Source organism: Puma concolor, chromosome B3 (genome assembly GCF_028749965.1).
Source record: "Puma concolor isolate L17-30 chromosome B3, mPumCon1.1.hap2, whole genome shotgun sequence".
Lineage (NCBI taxonomy): Eukaryota > Metazoa > Chordata > Mammalia > Carnivora > Felidae > Puma > Puma concolor.
Genome location: NC_141672.1, coordinates 12,793,435 through 12,811,671, shown reverse-complemented (window position 1 = coordinate 12,811,671; position 18,237 = coordinate 12,793,435). Strand labels below are relative to the sequence as shown.

Here is an 18,237-nt window from a genome sequence, read left to right as displayed (position 1 = left end):
AGGGTTATTGGGAGAGTGGAAGTGTCTGTTCGGGCATCGTGGTCTGAGCATGACAGATCAGTCACCGCCGAAGCTAACAGCTGTTCGCACCACAAGGTGCAGCCAATGCTGCTTCCATGCTTTGTTCAGATAAAGGCTAAAGTCCTTATAGATGCTGTGTGTGTGTGTGTGTGTGTGTGTGTGTGTGTGTGTGTTGGGGTGGGAGGAGTTGAAAATAGCTACTCTCCGACCCTCCCCACCCCCAGAAAAGGAGGACAAAGATCATGAAAACGATTCCTTAAATGAATTGCACTTGTAAATTGACATTTTTCTGAATAGGGTTAACGCCAGCCTATCTTTATATTCTATAAAAAGGATCCAGTGGTTTCTCTTATTAAAGTGCATTCCCAAACTAACAACTACAAGTAAAAAAAAAAAAAAAAGTATTCCATGACGTTCGGGTGGGTTATGAGAATTACATAAGATCAAATTCATGACTGAGTGAGACTTTTTCTTCTCTACTGAAAACAGTAGTATTCTGAAATCCACTCTATTAGTTGGCAGTGAGGCAGGACATTTAACAGCACCCTCATCCACACCACCTGGACTTACCCCACCCACACTTCTTAAAGCAGAGTCATGGCAGCGGCTTGGCCGGGGTCACAGGAACCGCTTTGCTGGGGCCCCCTTACCTACGGTTTTGAACGTCAACCCGCCTTAGTTTGGAGGGAATGGAATGACCCTGATAGTAGAAATTGTATAGCTCACAGCACCCCACGTTAGTCTTCATTTCTACGGAAGCAAGAAGTGCTGGCCAGAGGGACACGAGCTTACTTTCCTTATGTCCTGACCGGTGTGCCAGGGAGCAGTGAAGGGTCACCTGCCCACCCCTTATTCCCACCAGCTTTTACATCCCTCACCCCTAAGCCTTCAGGGGAAATGATTCTTGAATGCCAGTGTCAAAACGGAGGGTCCTTCGAAAGGGATTGCCGTGTCCAGCTCCCTTGCACAGTTGGGGAGACTCAGGACCGGAGGGGAGCCGTGACTTCCACTAGGTCGCAACAGATAGCCCCAGAGTCTGGACTCAGCTCTGCTTCCCTTTCTGAAGCCTGAGTATCAGGTGGGCTCCGAGAGCCCAGGGCCGGAGTCCAGGGCAAAGCAACACTCAGGTGGCCTCTCCGGTCCTAAGCACCCTGGATGGCGCACGCACACACGAGGCCTTCCTTCTGTTCTTCCATCCTTTGGCTTCTTAGCCACACAGTTCAGTGATTTAAGAAAAAAAAAAAAAAATGGAGACATCCAATAACATCAGAATAACCCAGGCTCCTGTGTTTATGATGTCTGGCATCCCTCACTGAAAGCAAGTCGGCCATGGCCTGGTTGTACTTAGGGAGATCTCCATCATGGCCAAGGTAGACTGAACATTGATTGATGGATCAGCAGACCATGTTGGCCTCCTCGGTGTCTCTTCCTGCAGAGACCAGGGCGGGCCTGTCAGTGTGCGCTCTGCCCTGTACCTGGTGATGCTGAGCTGGGTACCGTCTTTCAGCAGGTGGGGCATCTTCAAACCCCCCTGCAAAGCTTTGTCCCGGGAGGGATGTTGTTGCAGTCCACATGCTCTGACTACATTCCAGGGCTGAGCTTTGCACTTAGCCTACTTCATCTGGGGCTCTCTGAGCTCTGTGAATCTGATCACCCTCATTCTCTCTGCCCCTATGGATTGTAAGGTGAATGACTGAAAGAGAAAGGAAACATACACCTACGGACATCTTGCACCGGCCAGGCATGGTCACCTCACACTTTCTCATTTAATCTTTATCAACAAGCTCATTTTACAGATGAGGGGACTGAGGCTCAGAGAAGCCAACCAGCTTGTCTAAATCAAACAACTGTTCACTGGGATTGGAGCCATCCATCAAGATGTGAACTACCCTAAGAGATGCCAGTGTTCCCAGTTTTTAGATGGGGAAGCAAGCCAGAGCTAATGAGTATTTTGAATGGGGTTATCCAGATGCTTCTAGGGCTTTCCATCTGGCTGCTACTCAGGGCCCCAGCCATCTCTCAAGTGTCAGGCGTTTATCAGGGGAGTTGTGTGACCGAGCGTCAAGATCCTTCAAAGCTCACATGTCCTTCCCTCCGGCGGTTCTGTTTCTTGGAGCTTATCCTAAGGAGGCAGTAAGAACTCAAAGCTGTACACACAAGGTGCGTGGTGTTGAGGTTGGCGCATGGCCTTTAGAGTCGGAAAGACCTGGCCCAGAACCCCTGCTCCACGGCTCACCAGCCTCGTGCCCACAGGCAATGCCGCTTAACCTCTCTGAGCCTCTGTTTCCCGGGGCATAAAATGAACACACCGAGAGTGGCCCCTCCCCAGCGGGGGGGGGATAATAGAGAGCCTGAGATCGTGCATGTGACACACCTGGTACACAGCAAGTGCTCCATAAATGTCACTTATACGCAGTGGGAAAGAGACCACCTCGATATCCACTGGTGAGGGATGCGCTGAAACTCCAGAGCCATGCAATGAAATCTGTGCATCAGTTTAAGACAGTGTCGTGGTTGAGAATGTGCGGTGGACAGGTGTTCACAGTCAATTCTTACATGAAACAGGTAGCTGCAAAATCTGTGTCGATAATGTCATCTGATTCTGTTTTTTTTCTCACACACACCCCGAAGAGAAAGTCGAGGATGTTTTGTAAAGCAGTGGTTTTCAAGCGGGTTCCCAGACAAGTAGCCTGAGGGTCCTGGCCACCTGGGAACTTGTGAGGAATATAAACTCTGGGCTTCACCACAGACCTCCTGAATCAGAAACTTGGGGTGGGGCCTGGAAGTCTGCACTGTAACCAGCCTCCCCCTCCCCAGAAGATTTTCCACATGCTGGAGTTTGAGAGCCGCGGGCTCATGAAAAGTGTTAATAGTGGTTGTCTGTGGGTCTTGAGAAACGGTAGGTGACTTTTGTTTTCATCTGACTGCGTTTGCTAGGCTTTTGAAAACAGTAAATAAAACAGCAGTGCTGTGGTTCAAGTGGAAAACACTCAGAGTAAGCAAAGGTCTGGGTGTTCCTCCGTGAGTTCCTGTCCCCCGTCTTCTGCAGGTGACCATTATTGGATACACGCTTGGGATCCCGGATGTCATCATGGGTATCACTTTCCTGGCGGCAGGCACGAGTGTTCCGGACTGCATGGCCAGCTTAATCGTGGCGAGACAAGGTAAGGACGGTGCCTCGGCCCCCACAGCTGTGAGCATCGCCATGCAGGCTCCCGGCCCCCACCGGAGTTCTAGTTCATGGCTCTTCTGCCTGGTAGTTGATAAGTCCTGCTACGGAGCCAGCTGATGGTGGGAAAGCATCATGCAGCAGATTCCATCCGTGGAGAGAATACTACCAAGATATAACGCCTCCAGCCCTTGGGAAGCATTTGCTTGTGCAAACTTGGATAAAAATGAACTTGCTCTAAAGTCACCAGTGCGACATTGAACAGAGCTGAAGCTCCAACTTCTTATACCAAATACAACAGTAACAAGGAGTGTTCAGGTCCCAGGACGGCAAAGCAGGGATATCCTATATCTGGTTCCTATTTTTTTTTTTTTTTTTAGTTTATTTAAAGAATTATTTAATGTTTATTTTTGAGAGAGAGAGAGTGCGAGTGGGGAGGGGCAGAGAGAGAGGAAGACAGAATCTGAAGCAGGCTCCAGGCTCTGAGCTGCCCGCATAGAACCTGACGCGGGGCTCAAACCCATGAGCCGTGAGATCATGACCTGAGCCGAAGTCGGACGTGTAACCAGCTGAGCCACCCAGGCATCCCTAAGGTTATCTATTTATTTAAGAGAGGCGGGGGGGTGGGGGGGCACACAGAGTGGGAAAGGGGCAGTGAGAAAGAGGGAGAGTCCCAAGCAGGCTCCGTGTGGTCAGCACAGAGCCTGATGCAGGGCTCGATCTTACGAACCACAAGATCATGACCTGAACTAAAATCAATAGTCATATGCTTAACCCACTGAGCCACCCACGTGCCTCTGTTTTCCTATTCTTAAAGTCAGGGCTCACTATGTGACGTGGGTCAACCTGTATGCTGTTTAATGGCAGAACAAAAGAGCCGTAAAGGGCAGTGAATAAAGGCTGTTTCCACTGGTGAGGTAGCAACCCAGCATGCACTTCCATAGATCTTCATCCACCAACGAAAGTGTGAAAATTTGGGGAGGGGGGGCGGGAGGTCACAGAATGACACCTCAGAGGGGACAGAAGTCCCCAACGAGAAAGTCGGCTCTGGAAAATCGGCCAAGGACCTTTCATTCCTCCGAGTTAGGAGAAAGGGTTGGTTGAGGGGTCGGTCGGTCCTGAGAAGATAAGAGCTGAGGGGAGAGGAGTGTGGGAACGTGGCTGGCGTAGGCTGGAGGCTTGAGGAGAATGGGGACAGTGGGGACAGCAGCTGAGGCGAACGGGGTGTGATTGAGTGACCTTTGAGGTGAGTGCATTCATTTCCTAGGGCTGCCATAGCGAAAATACCACAACTCGGTGGCTTGAAACAAGAGATTGATTGTCGCATGGGTCTGGAGACTTTGAAGTCCAAAATCAAGGTGTTAGCAGGCCCATGCTCCCTCCAAAGGCTGAAGGGTCTGTCCCAGGGCTCTCTCCTGGCTTGTAATGGTGACCGAATGGCTTGAGGCTGTGTCTCTACGGTCTTTGCCTCCGTGGGCATGTGGTGGTCTTCCCCTTGTGTGCGTCTGTGTCCAGACTTCTCTGTCCTCACGAGGACACCGGTCCCTGCATTAGGGCCCGTCCTAATTCAGTTATGACTTCACCTTCCTTTGATCCTCCTTGCAAATAAGGCCCAATTCACAGGTGCTGGGCAGACGTGAGTTGCGGGGCCGGGCACTGTTCAAGCCAGTACAGGGAGGAATAGGAAAGGCAGTGAGCCCCAAGGGCCTGGCTGATGTTCTGTGGCACAAAGTTGGGTGGGACTCAGTCACACCAGCGCCAGTAACACACGGATGAGAGAGGGCAAGTTCCCTGGCCCTGGGGTTGTTGGGTTGATACAATGGGAGGTCAAGGGGGCAAGAGAATGCAGTTGAAGAAACTGCCCGCAGAGTCCGGGCTGTCTGGGGGCAGGGGTCTTGATGCTAGAAGGTTAAGGCCTGGGGAGGGGGTGGCCCCAGTGAGGTCAGAAAGGGGGCTCTGGGAGCTGGGGCTGAGTGGGGCTCTGAGGGAGGACGTCATCTCAGAGTGAGCCCTGTGGAGTGTGGGGGCACAGAAACCGAGGAAAGGCGAGGCAGGGGTGGAGTGTATCATCGTAAGGGCGCCTGGGTGGCTCAGTCGTTCGAGCACGTCCGACTCCTGATTTCAGCTCAGGTCATGATCTCACGGTCGTGGGATCGAGCCCCGTGTTGGGCTCTGTGATGAGCACGGGTCCTGCTTGAGATTCTCTCTCCGGCTCCCTCCGCCCCTCCCCCACTGATGAGAACATCAGGGTTCTTCATGAGAGGGCACCGAAACTCCTGCTTATCCACCCACAAGCAGACCCCGCAGCACGCGGAGATAGGGCGCCCTCGGCTCCCTGAAGGCTCCCGGCTCTGTGTGTGGAGCTTGTGGGACATGCAGAGTCTCAGGCCCACCCCGGACCCACTCAGAATCTGCATTTCAGTGAGGCCCCCAAGCGAGTCCTGTGCTCTTGAAGACTGAGAAGTGTTGCCATAAGGTTCCTCTATATGCAGCACCTGTGTGGGGCAGGAAGGCCACCGCGTCAGAGAGACCCTCGTCCTCTCAAACTCGGGCATCTTTTTTTTTATTTTTTATTTTCTAATGTTTATTTTTGAGAGAGACAGAGCACGAGTGGGGGAGGGGCAGAGAGAGGGGGGAAGACACAGAATCCGAAGCAGGCTCCAGGCTCTGAGCCATCAGCACAGAGCCCGACGCAGGGCTCGAACTCACAGACGGTGAGATCGTGACCTGAGTCGAAGTCGGACGCTCACCAGACTGAGCCACCCAGGTGCCCCTCAAACTCAGGCATCGACCCATCGAACAATGGGGGCGAGTAGCTGGCTCGAAACAGCAGCTGCATTCGCGGGAAGGCTGATTTCCCAGAGCTTCCGCCCCCAGTGGCACCAAGCTGCCACTATTTTCAAGTCACTTAAGACAGTGTCAGTGTCGAGGGAGGCCTTGTATCCCGGAGGTCTGCAAAGGACCGCAACAGGGCAGGAGGCGGGGCGGGACCTGGCTTCCAGCAGCGGCACCGGTGGTCAAATGGGTGAGCCGACCGTCCAGGTGCCGGCCTGGGTGGCTGCAGGCTTCTCGGTGACAAGAGCGGTTGTGTGCTTGGGGCCGTTTGTGTTTCGGGCGTGTTCATTGCACACACATTTGTACGTGTGCCAGGTTCTGACGCTCACGTTGAACGAGAGCTCAGAGGCCGGACTAGAACAGGTGTGAGCCAGCATGAGTGTTAGTTGTGAACGTTTGTTTTCTCACTTTTCCTACCCCTCACGATCATTAAGTCCTTAGGTTGTGTGGCCAGCATGACACTGGCTGGTTGGGCAGGAAGCAGGGGATGACGGCATGGCCCCCTAGCCTCGAAGATGCTTCTAGTCTAGTGGGGAGGAAAGAATTCACTCTGCGGAAGCCATGAGGGCGGAGGACCTGACAGCTTATCCTCTGAGCCCAGGTCATGGGACCATCACCTGGGCCACAAGTACACATCATGGCTCGGGGTGAAGGATGCTGGACCGCCCACAAACTGTGTGATCTTGGGCATGTCCCAATCCTCAGTTCCATTATCTGCCACGTGAGACAGCGGACAGTGCCCTCTCCCTCCCAGGGTAACTGGGAGGATTCAACGAGGGTGAAGCATGCAGTGAGCCCCTGGAGAACATCAGCAAACACCGGTCGTCTTGGGGGGTGTGTGGGTGGCTCGGTTAAGCATCCGACTCTCCATCTCCGCTCAGGTCTTGATCTCAAGGTTGTGAGTTCAAGCCCTGCTTAGGCTCCATGCAGGGCATGAAGCCTACTTAAAAAAACAAAAAACAAAAGACAAAAAAAACCCCCCACCAATCATATTGGATTAGGGTTGACTCTAATGACTTATTTTAAGTGGTTTATCCCTGTAAGATCCTATCTCTAAATAATGCCACATTCCCAGGAATTAGGGGTCAGGACTCCAACATATGAATCTTAAGGGTCACAATTCGGTCCCTAAGAGACCCCTTAGACTTCATAGAGTGGATTTAGACTTCATAAAAAGTTTCTGAAATTCGGAGTCTGTGAAGAAGGGATTCCTAGGATGCTAATAGGGGTTTCCGGCCACCTCAGTGAATGACTCATGTCCCTTGTCCTCTAGGCCTTGGTGACATGGCGGTCTCAAACACCATAGGAAGCAATGTGTTTGACATCCTAGTGGGACTCGGCATACCCTGGGGCCTGCAGACCATGGTTATTAACTATGGGTCCACGGTAAGTTCCTCTCACTGCCCCATAAGCCAGATGGACGCCAGACACGAGCACTTTATGGGGAATGACAGTGGCCTTGGCCCTGTTCCAGCCGAGAGCTCCAGGGGACGCGCTGCCCCCTTCCCCTTGGCACCCTGGCACCCCCTTTCCTTGAAGGCCTCCGGGACAGCCGGAGGAGCAGCTGTTGGGGAGAAGCCCATGTGTAGCCCCCGTGTGCTGAGCACACATCGGGACGGCCACCCCACACTGCAGCCTGTGGGCGTGCACGTCCCCTCCGAGTCCTTTCCCTCACAGGCAGGGCCGAGGCCTAAGCCCACGTTTGGCTGACCCTCCACTGCCATGTGCTCACCGCGAACACCCGCCTGTGCTTTCTGGAAGGGGAAGGAATACACCGGGGTACGCCAGGCTCTCAGAATGGGGGCCCCGGCAGCCCAGAGATTCAGGGCACCCGTGTTTGTTTTTCCAGGTGAAGATCAACAGCCGGGGTCTGGTCTATTCCGTGGTGTTGTTGCTGGGCTCCGTCGCTCTCACCGTGAGTCTTTCCGGTTCCAGAATTACGTGTCGTTCCATGGGATCCACAGTCACTTGCAGAGTCTCTGAAAGCCCTCCCTCCTCCCCTTGGCAGTGAGGCATAAAAATGAGCAAACACAAATTCACAGGTCCCTCCAGACACAGTTGGTGCCAAGAATGTTGGCCCCCACCACCACATTTTTGCCTGAGTGACCCAGAAGTCACCAGAGCAAGTGACCCACCTCCCTGTATCCCCACGGCCCAGTCTGTCTCCCCTCACTAGTGCCAGTAAGAGAGAAATTCACCCCTGTCCATCCAAGCTGACAGGTGGGGAGCATGGCTGTCAGGCCTCGGGACCAGGACACCCTCATACTGAGGCCTCCTCACCCCACATACCCACACGTCTGTCCCACACACTTTACCTCTGCTTATGCTACTCAGTCCTTACAGCCACCTGATGATACCATTCCCGTTGTGCGGAAGAAATCGAGGCTCGGGTTCGAGAAAGCGTGCCCAGGATCCCAGGGATAGGAGGTGGCAAGGCTGGGATTTGAACCCAGATCGGTCTGTCTCTGTAGAACACATCATGTTGCTCTGATGGGGTAACTGTGATCCAGTCCTTAGGAAGTCTCAAATCAGAGATGAGAAGGAAAGGCAGTGAAGTGTGGGAGAGTCTAGAAAGAATGTAGAATGAGGATGTGCCCCAAGCCCGTCTACACACACACACACACCAAAAGGTGGTCCAAGCTGAAGTTTGCCAAGCCGTGAGCCAGTAGATGCATCAGAAGTTTTCCCAGAGAGGGGCTGAGGATGCCAAGTTCTGCAGCAAAGGGAAGACCCAGAGAAAGTCCCTGGTTGTTGCTAGAGGAAGTCCAGGCAGGGCGGCTCTCGGTGCCGAACATGGGTCCTGAGCAAAGTGGTGTGTCTGTTCGGGGAGGGCCAGCCCAGAGGGGGCGGCTGCCTGTGTCCCTGGAGCCAGCAGGCCTGGGTCAAGGGCAAGACTCGCCCTTCCATCAGACGGGTCTCAAAGCCCTCAGGGACTCAGTCTGACCAGACCCAGGATGTGCCTTGTGGTACCGCTCTGCCCTTGTCCACACTTTGGAGAAAGTTCTGCAGTTCCTAGTTTGTGTATAGTGGCCCTGGTAAAATGCCTCCCTGTATTCCTCTGTCCCCAAGGCCACTGCTTGTCCTCTGTCCCTCCAGGTCCTCGGCATCCATCTAAACAAATGGAGACTTGACCGGAAACTGGGGGTCTGTGTGCTGGCCCTCTATGCCGTCTTCTTGTGCTTCTCGATAATGATAGAGTTTAACGTCTTCACCTTCGTCAACCTGCCGATGTGCCGAGAAGACGATTAAAGCCGAGCTGCTGCCCACCCCCCACGGGGGGCTGTTCTGGACTCTGATGCCAGCCTCCTCTCTCCCTCCCTCCCCCACCACGAGTCTCTCCTGCCTCGGTGGCCACCGTCTGTTCCTTCACACACTGGAAGGAAGAGCCATCATGGTCTTTGTCTGGTCACGGGCCAGGCTGCTGGGCATCCTCCTCCTCCTCGGAGTGCTGCCCTCCCCACACAAGGCAAGATTCGGGGGCCGCCATGGGAGTGGCTTCGCAGACCCCCGAGCTGGCAGCCGCAGGGATGTACTTGTGTCTCATCTCTCTCGGACACTTTAGTGAGGACATCTGTGTGCAGTTTGTCTTTCTGTCGTAGGGCAGCCTCAGAAGTGAGGTGGCCGGCGAACGTGAGGTCCCCTGGGGCAAGTGCAAAATAGGAATGTCGTTCTCCGGTGTCCCCTCTGGGCCAGAGCGTGTGAGTCCCTGAGGCGGCCTGTGCTACACTCAGTCCCTCCCATTTCTGCTGGAAACACTCACACCTTGGAGGGGGCAAGGCCTCCATCTGCTGAGGGTTTGGGGCCACGAGGGCAAACATTCTGCCCCTTTCTCTGGAAAAGCTGGAAGAACGGAAACTGCTTCTCGCCGCAGAAAAGAGAATTTCCTTACCACTTTCATTGATGCGTTCGGAGAATGAGCAGTGAAATATTAAAAATAAAATGTCATGTCGATCATCATACTTGAAAAATCTCATTCCGTACAAAAAGGCCATGCCGGGGACCAAGAACAGGTAACACCCCGTGGAAAATGAATCCTATGTGTATCAATCATGTCGCACTGACACTAAGACTTTTGGTTTGGAACACAGAAGAGAGTGAAAGACTAACATCTACCTAGGTGCTAATTCAGAGACACAGTGGAGATGGAAGCTCACAGCCATACATTCCAGACCTTCCGTGTGATGCGGACCCCTGTCGGTTCGGGTTTGTCGTTTCTTTGTTAATGCGCTGCTCTCAAAACCACCCGGTCGAAAGACCCAGTCGTCTGTATGCCCAGCAAATTCCATAGCCTGCTGGAACGGGTGTATCACCAGTAACAGTTAATGACAAGATGGGAGATTTCCTGAAAATTGCTGTCTGGTTACCTGGAGGCGAGTATGGAAAACATAACTTGGAATTTTTAGAGCCTTACAGTGGGCTCCACGTGAAGGGCCAAGGACGGGAGGCTGAGTCAAAAATAGAAAAATAGGAAATAATTTTCACCTGCTTCGTAGCTCTCAAATATATATTAAAAAAGATTTATGAACACAAACCATCCGTGGTTTCTAAAAAGAAAGCACAATTAATTTTATATAGAGGTGTGGTTTTTTTTTTTTTATTTTTGTAACGTTTCTATTGCAAAAGTCTACTGGATTTGATGCACTTTTAATATTGGGATATTTTGCACGGAAGACTGTATGGCAACTGCCCGTGATAGTGTGAGGACAGGTTTTTAGCCATTCACCTGTAATCAGTCGTCGGGGATGAGCCTAAACCGACAGCTCATTCCTTCCTGAAACACAAAGGTTGTGACTCGAGGTTGAATGTGTGGCTGTGTTTGTTAGGGCCTCCTGATTTTCAGAAGGAGGGAGCGTTCGAGTTGGTGTCCTTTAAGTGAGCCTAAGCCTAAGGTGGGAGGGAACACCGTCGTCGCCGGGCTTCTGTTCTGGATCCGCATCAGTGTTAGTAACTACACCACATTAAGGTTCCTCTTTAAGTTTCTTTACCTGGATTGGGCTCAGTGGTCTTTCCATGGAGGGCAAAGGTGATTTTCCTAAGAAATTAGCTAGGTGGGAGCCGGGAGGATCATTCGTATCAACTTCAGATACGCAGGGTTTCCAAGCCCTCTGTGACCTCTTAGGGAAGCCCACCTGGTCCCTTTGGTCTTACAGACTCCTCTGGGTTTCAGAGTGGGTCTGTCTCCAACTTGACTCTCAAAATTGCCCTGTTGATGTAAGTAGGGTTTGGTCTCTCCATTTAACAGAAAATCTAGCCTCGGAGCGATCAGGTGACTCGAGGTCTGTTGTCAGTAAGTAGAGCAGAGCCAGGCTCCCGGTCATTACCCTTCCCTGGTCAGCCAGTGGGTCGGCCATCCTCGGTTGGGGAGGGGGGGAGGGGGTGGGCGGAGGCATGCCTTTGCCCTTGTGGTTGGTTCTTATTGTTGAAGTTAAGACTTCAGCAAATATTTAATTGACTCCTGGTGCCCCAGCTCGTATCCTAATATCTATCTCTATCCAGTGTACGTTTTTTTCCCCTGGTAAAGACCAAAAGATCTTTTTCCCTGCAAGGCACAGGCCACATGGCCCCCGAGGGTGTCCCCGCTGGTGTTCACTTCTCTGAATCCTTGTGTAGCTTTTAGAGAATACATCCCAATGACCTGCCTCTTCCTCAGCGGAGTCCATCTGAGATGATAAAGTATACTGCTGTTGGCAGTTTGAGGCTAAAATAGTGTTTTTAGTACGTAGAGCACTCCTGCTGGCTAATTCTCTTTGGACTCTAATGTGCCAATGTAGCTTCCTTAAAGGATCTGTGCATTTATTGTAACTAGGAAGCCATGTGCTGTAAGTGAAAAAGTCTCTTATTTAAATATTTTTCCATCACAGGTTTAAAGAATTGCTTGATTAATTAGGCCTTCATCTTAAAATAATGTTTTTTTTTTTTTCAACGTTTATTTATTTTTGGGACAGAGAGAGACAGAGCATGAACAGGGGAGGGGCAGAGAGAGAGGGAGACACAGAATCGGAAACAGGCTCCAGGCTCCGAGCCATCAGCCCAGAGCCCGATGCGGGGCTCGAACTCACAGACCGCGAGATCGTGACCTGGCTGAAGTCGGACGCTTAACCGACTGCGCCACCCAGGCGCCCCTTAAAATAATGTTTTTATCACTCCGCAGGATTACTTCCTTTTATTTTATTCCCGAAGCTAATTAGCATGGGGTAATTACTCTGCATCACAAATAGGCAATAAAAAAATTAAATTTAGCTCTTCTCATTGGGAGCAGAAAAGAAAAACGAACCGTTGCAACTGAGACTGAAAATGTCTGTAGAATCGGGAACAGGGGACTCCTGTCAATTTCTGGTTTGGAATTTCCCCTTACGGGCTCAGGCGTGGACAGGTGGGTGAAAACCTGGCCCCGGAGGAAGGTTCTGGGTCAGCTGCAGGGAGAGACTAATGGTTAAGGGCGCTGTAGACAGGTTTGTCGTTATCCTTCCCATGACCTGCAGTGTGCCGGTCTCTGTGATTCTCGCCCCTGTGCGCAGACCTCGCCGCCCTTGTGAGTTTTCACCTGCCCATCGCCACCTCTCCCCGCACCTGTTAGGGCTGTTTCTTGCTTCTGTCCGTCCCCTCCTTTTACAGACCCAAGCGGTTGATAAGGCAGAACCCTCCCAGAGCCAGATTAAACCAGGTGGGGAATGCACATGACTCTAGGGCAGTCCTGCAGTCCCCAACCGAAGACCCCCCTCCTGGGCTGCCCAGGGGTCTAGGTCCTCAAGAAAGAAACTGTCACTCTTTCCCTTTAGACGAGGAACTGCAAGCCTGACCACAGCAGCAGGAGCCAGGTACTCAGGGAATGCCGGACTCCACACAAGTGCTGGGAATCCGGGAAGAGTGAGGGTGGCTCCTTGCCGACCCCCTTCTGTCCCCCTGGCGTTTCTCCTACCTGAGTCCTAGGGTCCTCCCTCTCCTTAAGGTAGGGGTGGACAGAGGCGTGATAGGCTGGGAGAGGGTCAGTTCTGAACCCCCACTCCGCGGAAAAGTGGGGGAGAATCCCAGCACCAGCGGCTGAAGCTGCTTCCGTGCCCTGCCCTCCCTCCCCAGGCATGAGATGGGCCAGTGGGGTTCAGGCACTGGAACAGTGTTTGGGGACCTGCCGTGTTTGGGGACTTTCCCCTGGGGGCCAGCAGGAGGGAAGCAGCTTGGGCCGGTGCTCCTCAGTGGCCTTGATGTTCTGATGGGGCTGTGACCCTGACACTGAGTGGGCACTTAGGGAGGGGGTGGCCCATTTGCTCCCACCCCCCTCTCTCCTTCCCCCTGCAGCCATGTTCCTCCCTGCCTGGAAAAGATGGTTGTGCTGCGTATGTGACAGGCTCTCAGCAAGTGCTTGTTACTTCAATAAACAAGGAACTTGCATGTTAGGGTGAAAATCTTCAGGATGTTCTTCCCCTGTGCCGTGATTTAAATATTGCTGGGTCTCTCTAATGCCCTCTGAACACAATTCTGTAGGTCTTTCTCCCCTTGGGGCAGTTAGCAGATGCGTCCGGGGCACCCGAGATGGTTCGTGTCCTGGCAGCCTTGTTGCCACATCATGCCCATAGAAACTTCCAGAAGTTTCTGAAAACTCTCTGGGCAGCTGTTGGGTGGCAGGAAATCTGTCATCTCCCCACCCCACCCCGAATACACACCCAAATGCCGTCTCGCTGACCCCTGTCCTCTTGGTGGATTCGCCCAAGTGTCTGGACACCCCCACCGGGTGTGGACACCTACTTGGGCTTTTCTGGTCTCTCTAGCTGATCACGTGAGCCCCTCAAGCATGAAGGCTCCTTCCGGGCCTTCTCAAAGCGCAGAGGAAGAGGACTCTTCCCTCACTGGGTGAACCCTTCCCCACTGCATCAGTCATGTGAGCGGCAGAACAAGAGATTCTTCCCATGGACCCATCCCACGAGGCAGAGACCACGGGTGGGACACAGATTTTGTTTGGTTCCTCACTTCGAGCCCAGCCTCTTGCCAACCTGTCTCATCGGGGTTGCCATGCTGTTGAAAACGTTTCCCAAAGGGCACAGACCACGGGGATACAGATGTTTTTTTAAAGACCTTTAGGTAATTGTATTTGCTCCTCAATAAGGAAAGCAAACTGGGATACTGGTTTTGTGGTCAGGCCGTCACTCAAGCCTGGTAGCCAACGGGAGACTATCCGCCCTGTCACCATGCTGCCCAACCTCGAGGAAGTGGGCATCTGCGTAAAATTAGGACAAAAAGCGCTGTTCTCCCATTCCGCCCCCCCCCCCCAGGTGGGGCTGTTTTTTCCATCACAACAAGGAAGCCAGCTGGCTGGTATTAGAGCTTTGATATTTTATGGAGATTTTTTTTTTTATTCTCATTTTTCAATGACAAATGGCACCCTGGTTCCATTTGTCTCTGTGAAACCTACACACAGGAACAGGGGCTGGTAGGCCTGCTTTCTGTCACCTTTTATCTTCGTGTGTTCAAGGTTTTCCTCGCCTCTTACAGGCATCAGTGCCCATTTGTCGGGGTCAGGTGCCCTCCACTTTGCGCCAGGGGCCAAGAACATGCTTCCAGTCTGCGGAAACATCTGAGGCCCGAATACCCCGAGATAGAACTGGGGGCGAGGGGAGGCAGCTCTGAGAGCTGAAAATGCCCCCTGGACCCCTTGAAAGTCCAGCCCTATTTCGTGTAGCTTATCCGTGTCTTCGATTTCTGGGCCTGGGATCGGCCACTCCTTGGTTAAAAGCCTGATGACAAACAGGGACACAATCCACACCTATTCCCACTGTTGCCAGAATTTAAACAGTTGCTTTTTATGTAACATGTTGGTTGGGACTTTTCCATGGTCAAGGCCAATAAAACCCTTAATCCTGGAGAAAGTATGTGCTCTGCCTACCCCACCACTGGAAAACACAATTTTTTTAAAGCTATCAAGAAAAAGTACGTGCAGTTGGGTTTCTAGTGGCGTGGTCTGGTATGATCAGCCTTTGTGCTTAAAGGGAAGGTCTCAGACAACAGCTCCCTCCCTGCTCCCGCTCCGGAATTCCCAAGATAGGAATTCCCAGTTATCCAGACGGACAGTCTCCTTTCAAAAGAAGGAGCAAGGTTTTCCCTTACACCAGAAATGACTAGGGTGTGGGCAAGGCAGCTGTGCTTTTCCAAATCAAATGTTCCAGTGGGTTTTGGGTTTGTTTGTTTTTTTTCTGTCCACTGGGGCATCCCTGCCCTCCCCTCCAGAGGTGCCCTTTGGAGCTGTTAAAGACTTCCTGAAGCTTCCTCCACGTGGCTTAGATCAAGGATATTTGGGGACCCAGCGGACAGAGGCTGTGGCTGAGCTTCTGTGGCCGGACCTTGGGGAACGTCTTAAGGGGGCTGTTAGTCTGGGAGGCTGGATGTCCAGTTCGGAGCAAAGTGCCTTCTGCGTGTGTCTCCTGGCCAGCAGCCGCCAAGCCGGAGTAGTTGCTGGGTGAAGACAAAAAGAGCCTTGATTACCTAGAGAGGAAAGAGGGCTGCCGGCCAGATGGGGCCAGGCCTGTGGGCAGAGGCACGAGCTGCCAAGAGAAAGGCCAAGCAAGGAGAGGCCGGGCACATTGCAGATGCCCAGGAAGTAGGCTGGGCACGGTTTCTGCAGGGCCATGGGATTTTCCTGGAGGCTAGCCATGACTCACCAAGCAGCAGGTAGAGAGAATCAGGGGGCTCTCGTGTCCAGACGGAACTCGCTTAAAACGACCAAACCCAAGAACTTCTGGGGCTGTTCCACATCACTTGAGTCCCCCACAAGACCTTTCTGGCATGCGGGGCTCAGTGCCCGCCATCCTTGTTCATTCTAACAGGCAAAGCAGGAGCAATGAGTTGAAAACTTGTAAATAATAAATATATTTATCTCACTATTTATTTTTTCAATAACTGTGACCTGCACTGTGAATGCTCTGTGATATGAGATTCTTAGTTTAATAAAACTGTCATTAAATTTGAATGAATTGATATCATTGGTTACTAAACACTGGCATGAGTTTATTTTTGTTGTGAAGAAAAATCTAGAGTAAATATGAACTAAATCTTTATGAGAAACCTAGCAGTCAGTATTGTAATGCAATATATCAAAATCTGTACACTGTCAATTAAATAAATGAGCACAAGTTGTCTTTCCCTATATAGAGCTCCCACTCACGTTTTAACAGACCTACATCTCTGTACGTTGTGAAAGAATCATTTGCATTGGAATAACGGCCATTTAAAACCATTCTAGTTGCATATTGAGAAAATTCAAAAAGGTTGAGGCTCGGAGCTTTTTACTGACGATGATTAGTAATGAAAAAAACAAAGCAGAAATTTTGTAACCTATCTTGACCAGCACGTGTGAGTTCGGAATGAGCCAACCATTCGCTACCTCGTCAGCAAGGCCAGCTTGATGAGCAGGGGACGACCCACGTAGTCACCAAGGGCCTCACACTCAGAAGGGCCCCAATCTTAGTTGTCACCATTCTAGAATTCATGATTTTTTGCAAAGGGGGCCCACATTCTCACTTTGGCACTGGGCCCTTCCAGTGATGTCTGGTTCTGTTCATCTGGAACAGGTTAGGCCATCAGCTGTGGTGTTAGGCGACACTGAGATTAGGAGGAGAGCTTCTAGTTAATTCCTTCATTCTGCAAGTGTCCTGAGACCCACCTGCCTCAGCTGCCACCACAAACTTTAACAGGCTCGTGAATCACCTGGGCAGCTTGTTAAAAAGCAGATCCTGGTTCAGCAGGAATGGGATGGAGACAAAGATGCTACATTTCTAGCAAGTTCTCAGGTGGTGCCAGTGCTGCTGGTCTACTTTGAGTAGTGAGAAGCTAGATCAGTCCTACTCGGAGCACGACGGAGGCACCTCTGCGGACTCACAGGCTGTTCCCAATCTGCAACAAGACGAGGAGAGAAACAGAATATAAACATCTATGGCACTATGATGGGTAATGTTATGTCTGGATCTGTTTTTTTTTTTTTTTCATTGCATTTTCTAGTAATTTATTTAAAAATTTTCTTTTAGTTATTTTGAGACAGAGAGTGCAAGTGGGGTAGGGGCAGGGAGAGAGAGAACCCCAAGCAGACTCTGCACTGTCAGCACAGAGCCCAGTGTGGGGCTCCAACTCACCAACCTGAGATCATGACCTGAGCCGAAGCCAAGAGTCGGACGCTTAACCGACAGAGCCACTCAGATGCCCCTATAGTAATTTACTGTATTTTATTAAAATATGCACCCACAATGAGTTAAAATCTAAACATATATTTTAAAAATCTTTCCACAGGTAGAAATTCTACTTTCAAAGACAGAAACCCCTTTTGTTTGAACTCTTTCCTGTTGAAAGTCAATCCATGATAGTTTTGGTAATTCCAGTCCAGTAATCTCTGTGGGTCCTGCAGCCCTGTGCTTTTTTTTTTTTTTTTTTTTGGAGAGAGAGCATGTGCACACACATGAACAGGGGAGGGACAGAGAGAGAGAGAGAGAGCGGATCGCAAGCAGGCTCTCTACACTGTCCGCACAGAGTCCGATGTGGGGCTCGAACTCACAAACCGCAAGTTAACGACCAGAGCCCAAGCCACATGCTCTTGGTTCTGAGCATCTCAGCATCCCTCAGTCCGTCTGGTGCTTTGTGACTTACAAAGCCAGTGAAACACAGGGCAGGTATGGTCTCCATGCCACAGATGGGGAAATGGGGTAGAGAGAGCAAGCTTGCTGTGCACAGGAACTCCGCTCCTCACTGAGCTGGCTGAGAAGCTGTTTCCTTCCACTGCCCACAGCTGCCCACACAAGAAAAGGTAGCAGGCGTTTGGCTGAATCTATCCCCTCCCGGGGGCTCACCTCCTAGTTGATTTCACACCTCAGGCTCTGTCAGCTTGCTTTTGATGTTGCTAGAAGTTGCTCCAGGCGATTCCAAGTTCACCATGGTCCTGGTACAGGTGGTCTGATAGTCCACTGAATGGGCCTGTGCTAGCTGGAGTCCACCAGGCAGCGCAGAGAGGGGAGGAGTGGATTCTGACCTCCGTCTGTCCCCACGAAAGGCACTGTCTTCTGAAACTGCTTACACTCGCTGCCTCTGAGGTCTCGTGTCCCACCCTCTGCCCTGCATGTGTCATCAGACCACGATACCCCTGGCCTGTCATTCTCCTAATCTTTCTGCAGGTTTTAATACTGTGGATTTTTATCCTCTCTAATAAGCAAACTCACTCCTCTGGGCCTCCACTTCTT

The 18,237-nt window shown here is 51.6% G+C and overlaps 1 protein-coding gene and 1 long non-coding RNA gene across 3 annotated transcripts in view; both read left to right on the top strand.

Moving 5' to 3' along the window:
* Positions 1-11,375, top strand: part of SLC24A4 (solute carrier family 24 member 4) — a 173,310-nt gene extending 161,935 nt beyond the window's left edge. For both annotated transcript variants that reach the window (XM_086708960.1, XM_086708962.1), the window contains exons 14-17: positions 3,071-3,185; positions 7,299-7,411; positions 7,875-7,940; positions 9,122-11,375. In XM_086708960.1, coding sequence (XP_086565086.1) covers positions 3,071-3,185; positions 7,299-7,411; positions 7,875-7,940; positions 9,122-9,274 — 447 coding nt within the window. In that variant the 3' untranslated portion in view covers positions 9,275-11,375. The remainder of the gene's footprint in view (positions 1-3,070; positions 3,186-7,298; positions 7,412-7,874; positions 7,941-9,121) is intronic.
* A 41-nt stretch (positions 11,376-11,416) lies between these two features.
* On the top strand, positions 11,417-16,146 carry LOC147579750 (uncharacterized). The gene is made up of 2 exons (XR_015252066.1): positions 11,417-11,949; positions 12,177-16,146. It is a non-coding gene; the product is annotated as an uncharacterized LOC147579750 (long non-coding RNA).
* Positions 16,147-18,237: the final 2,091 nt, after the last annotated feature.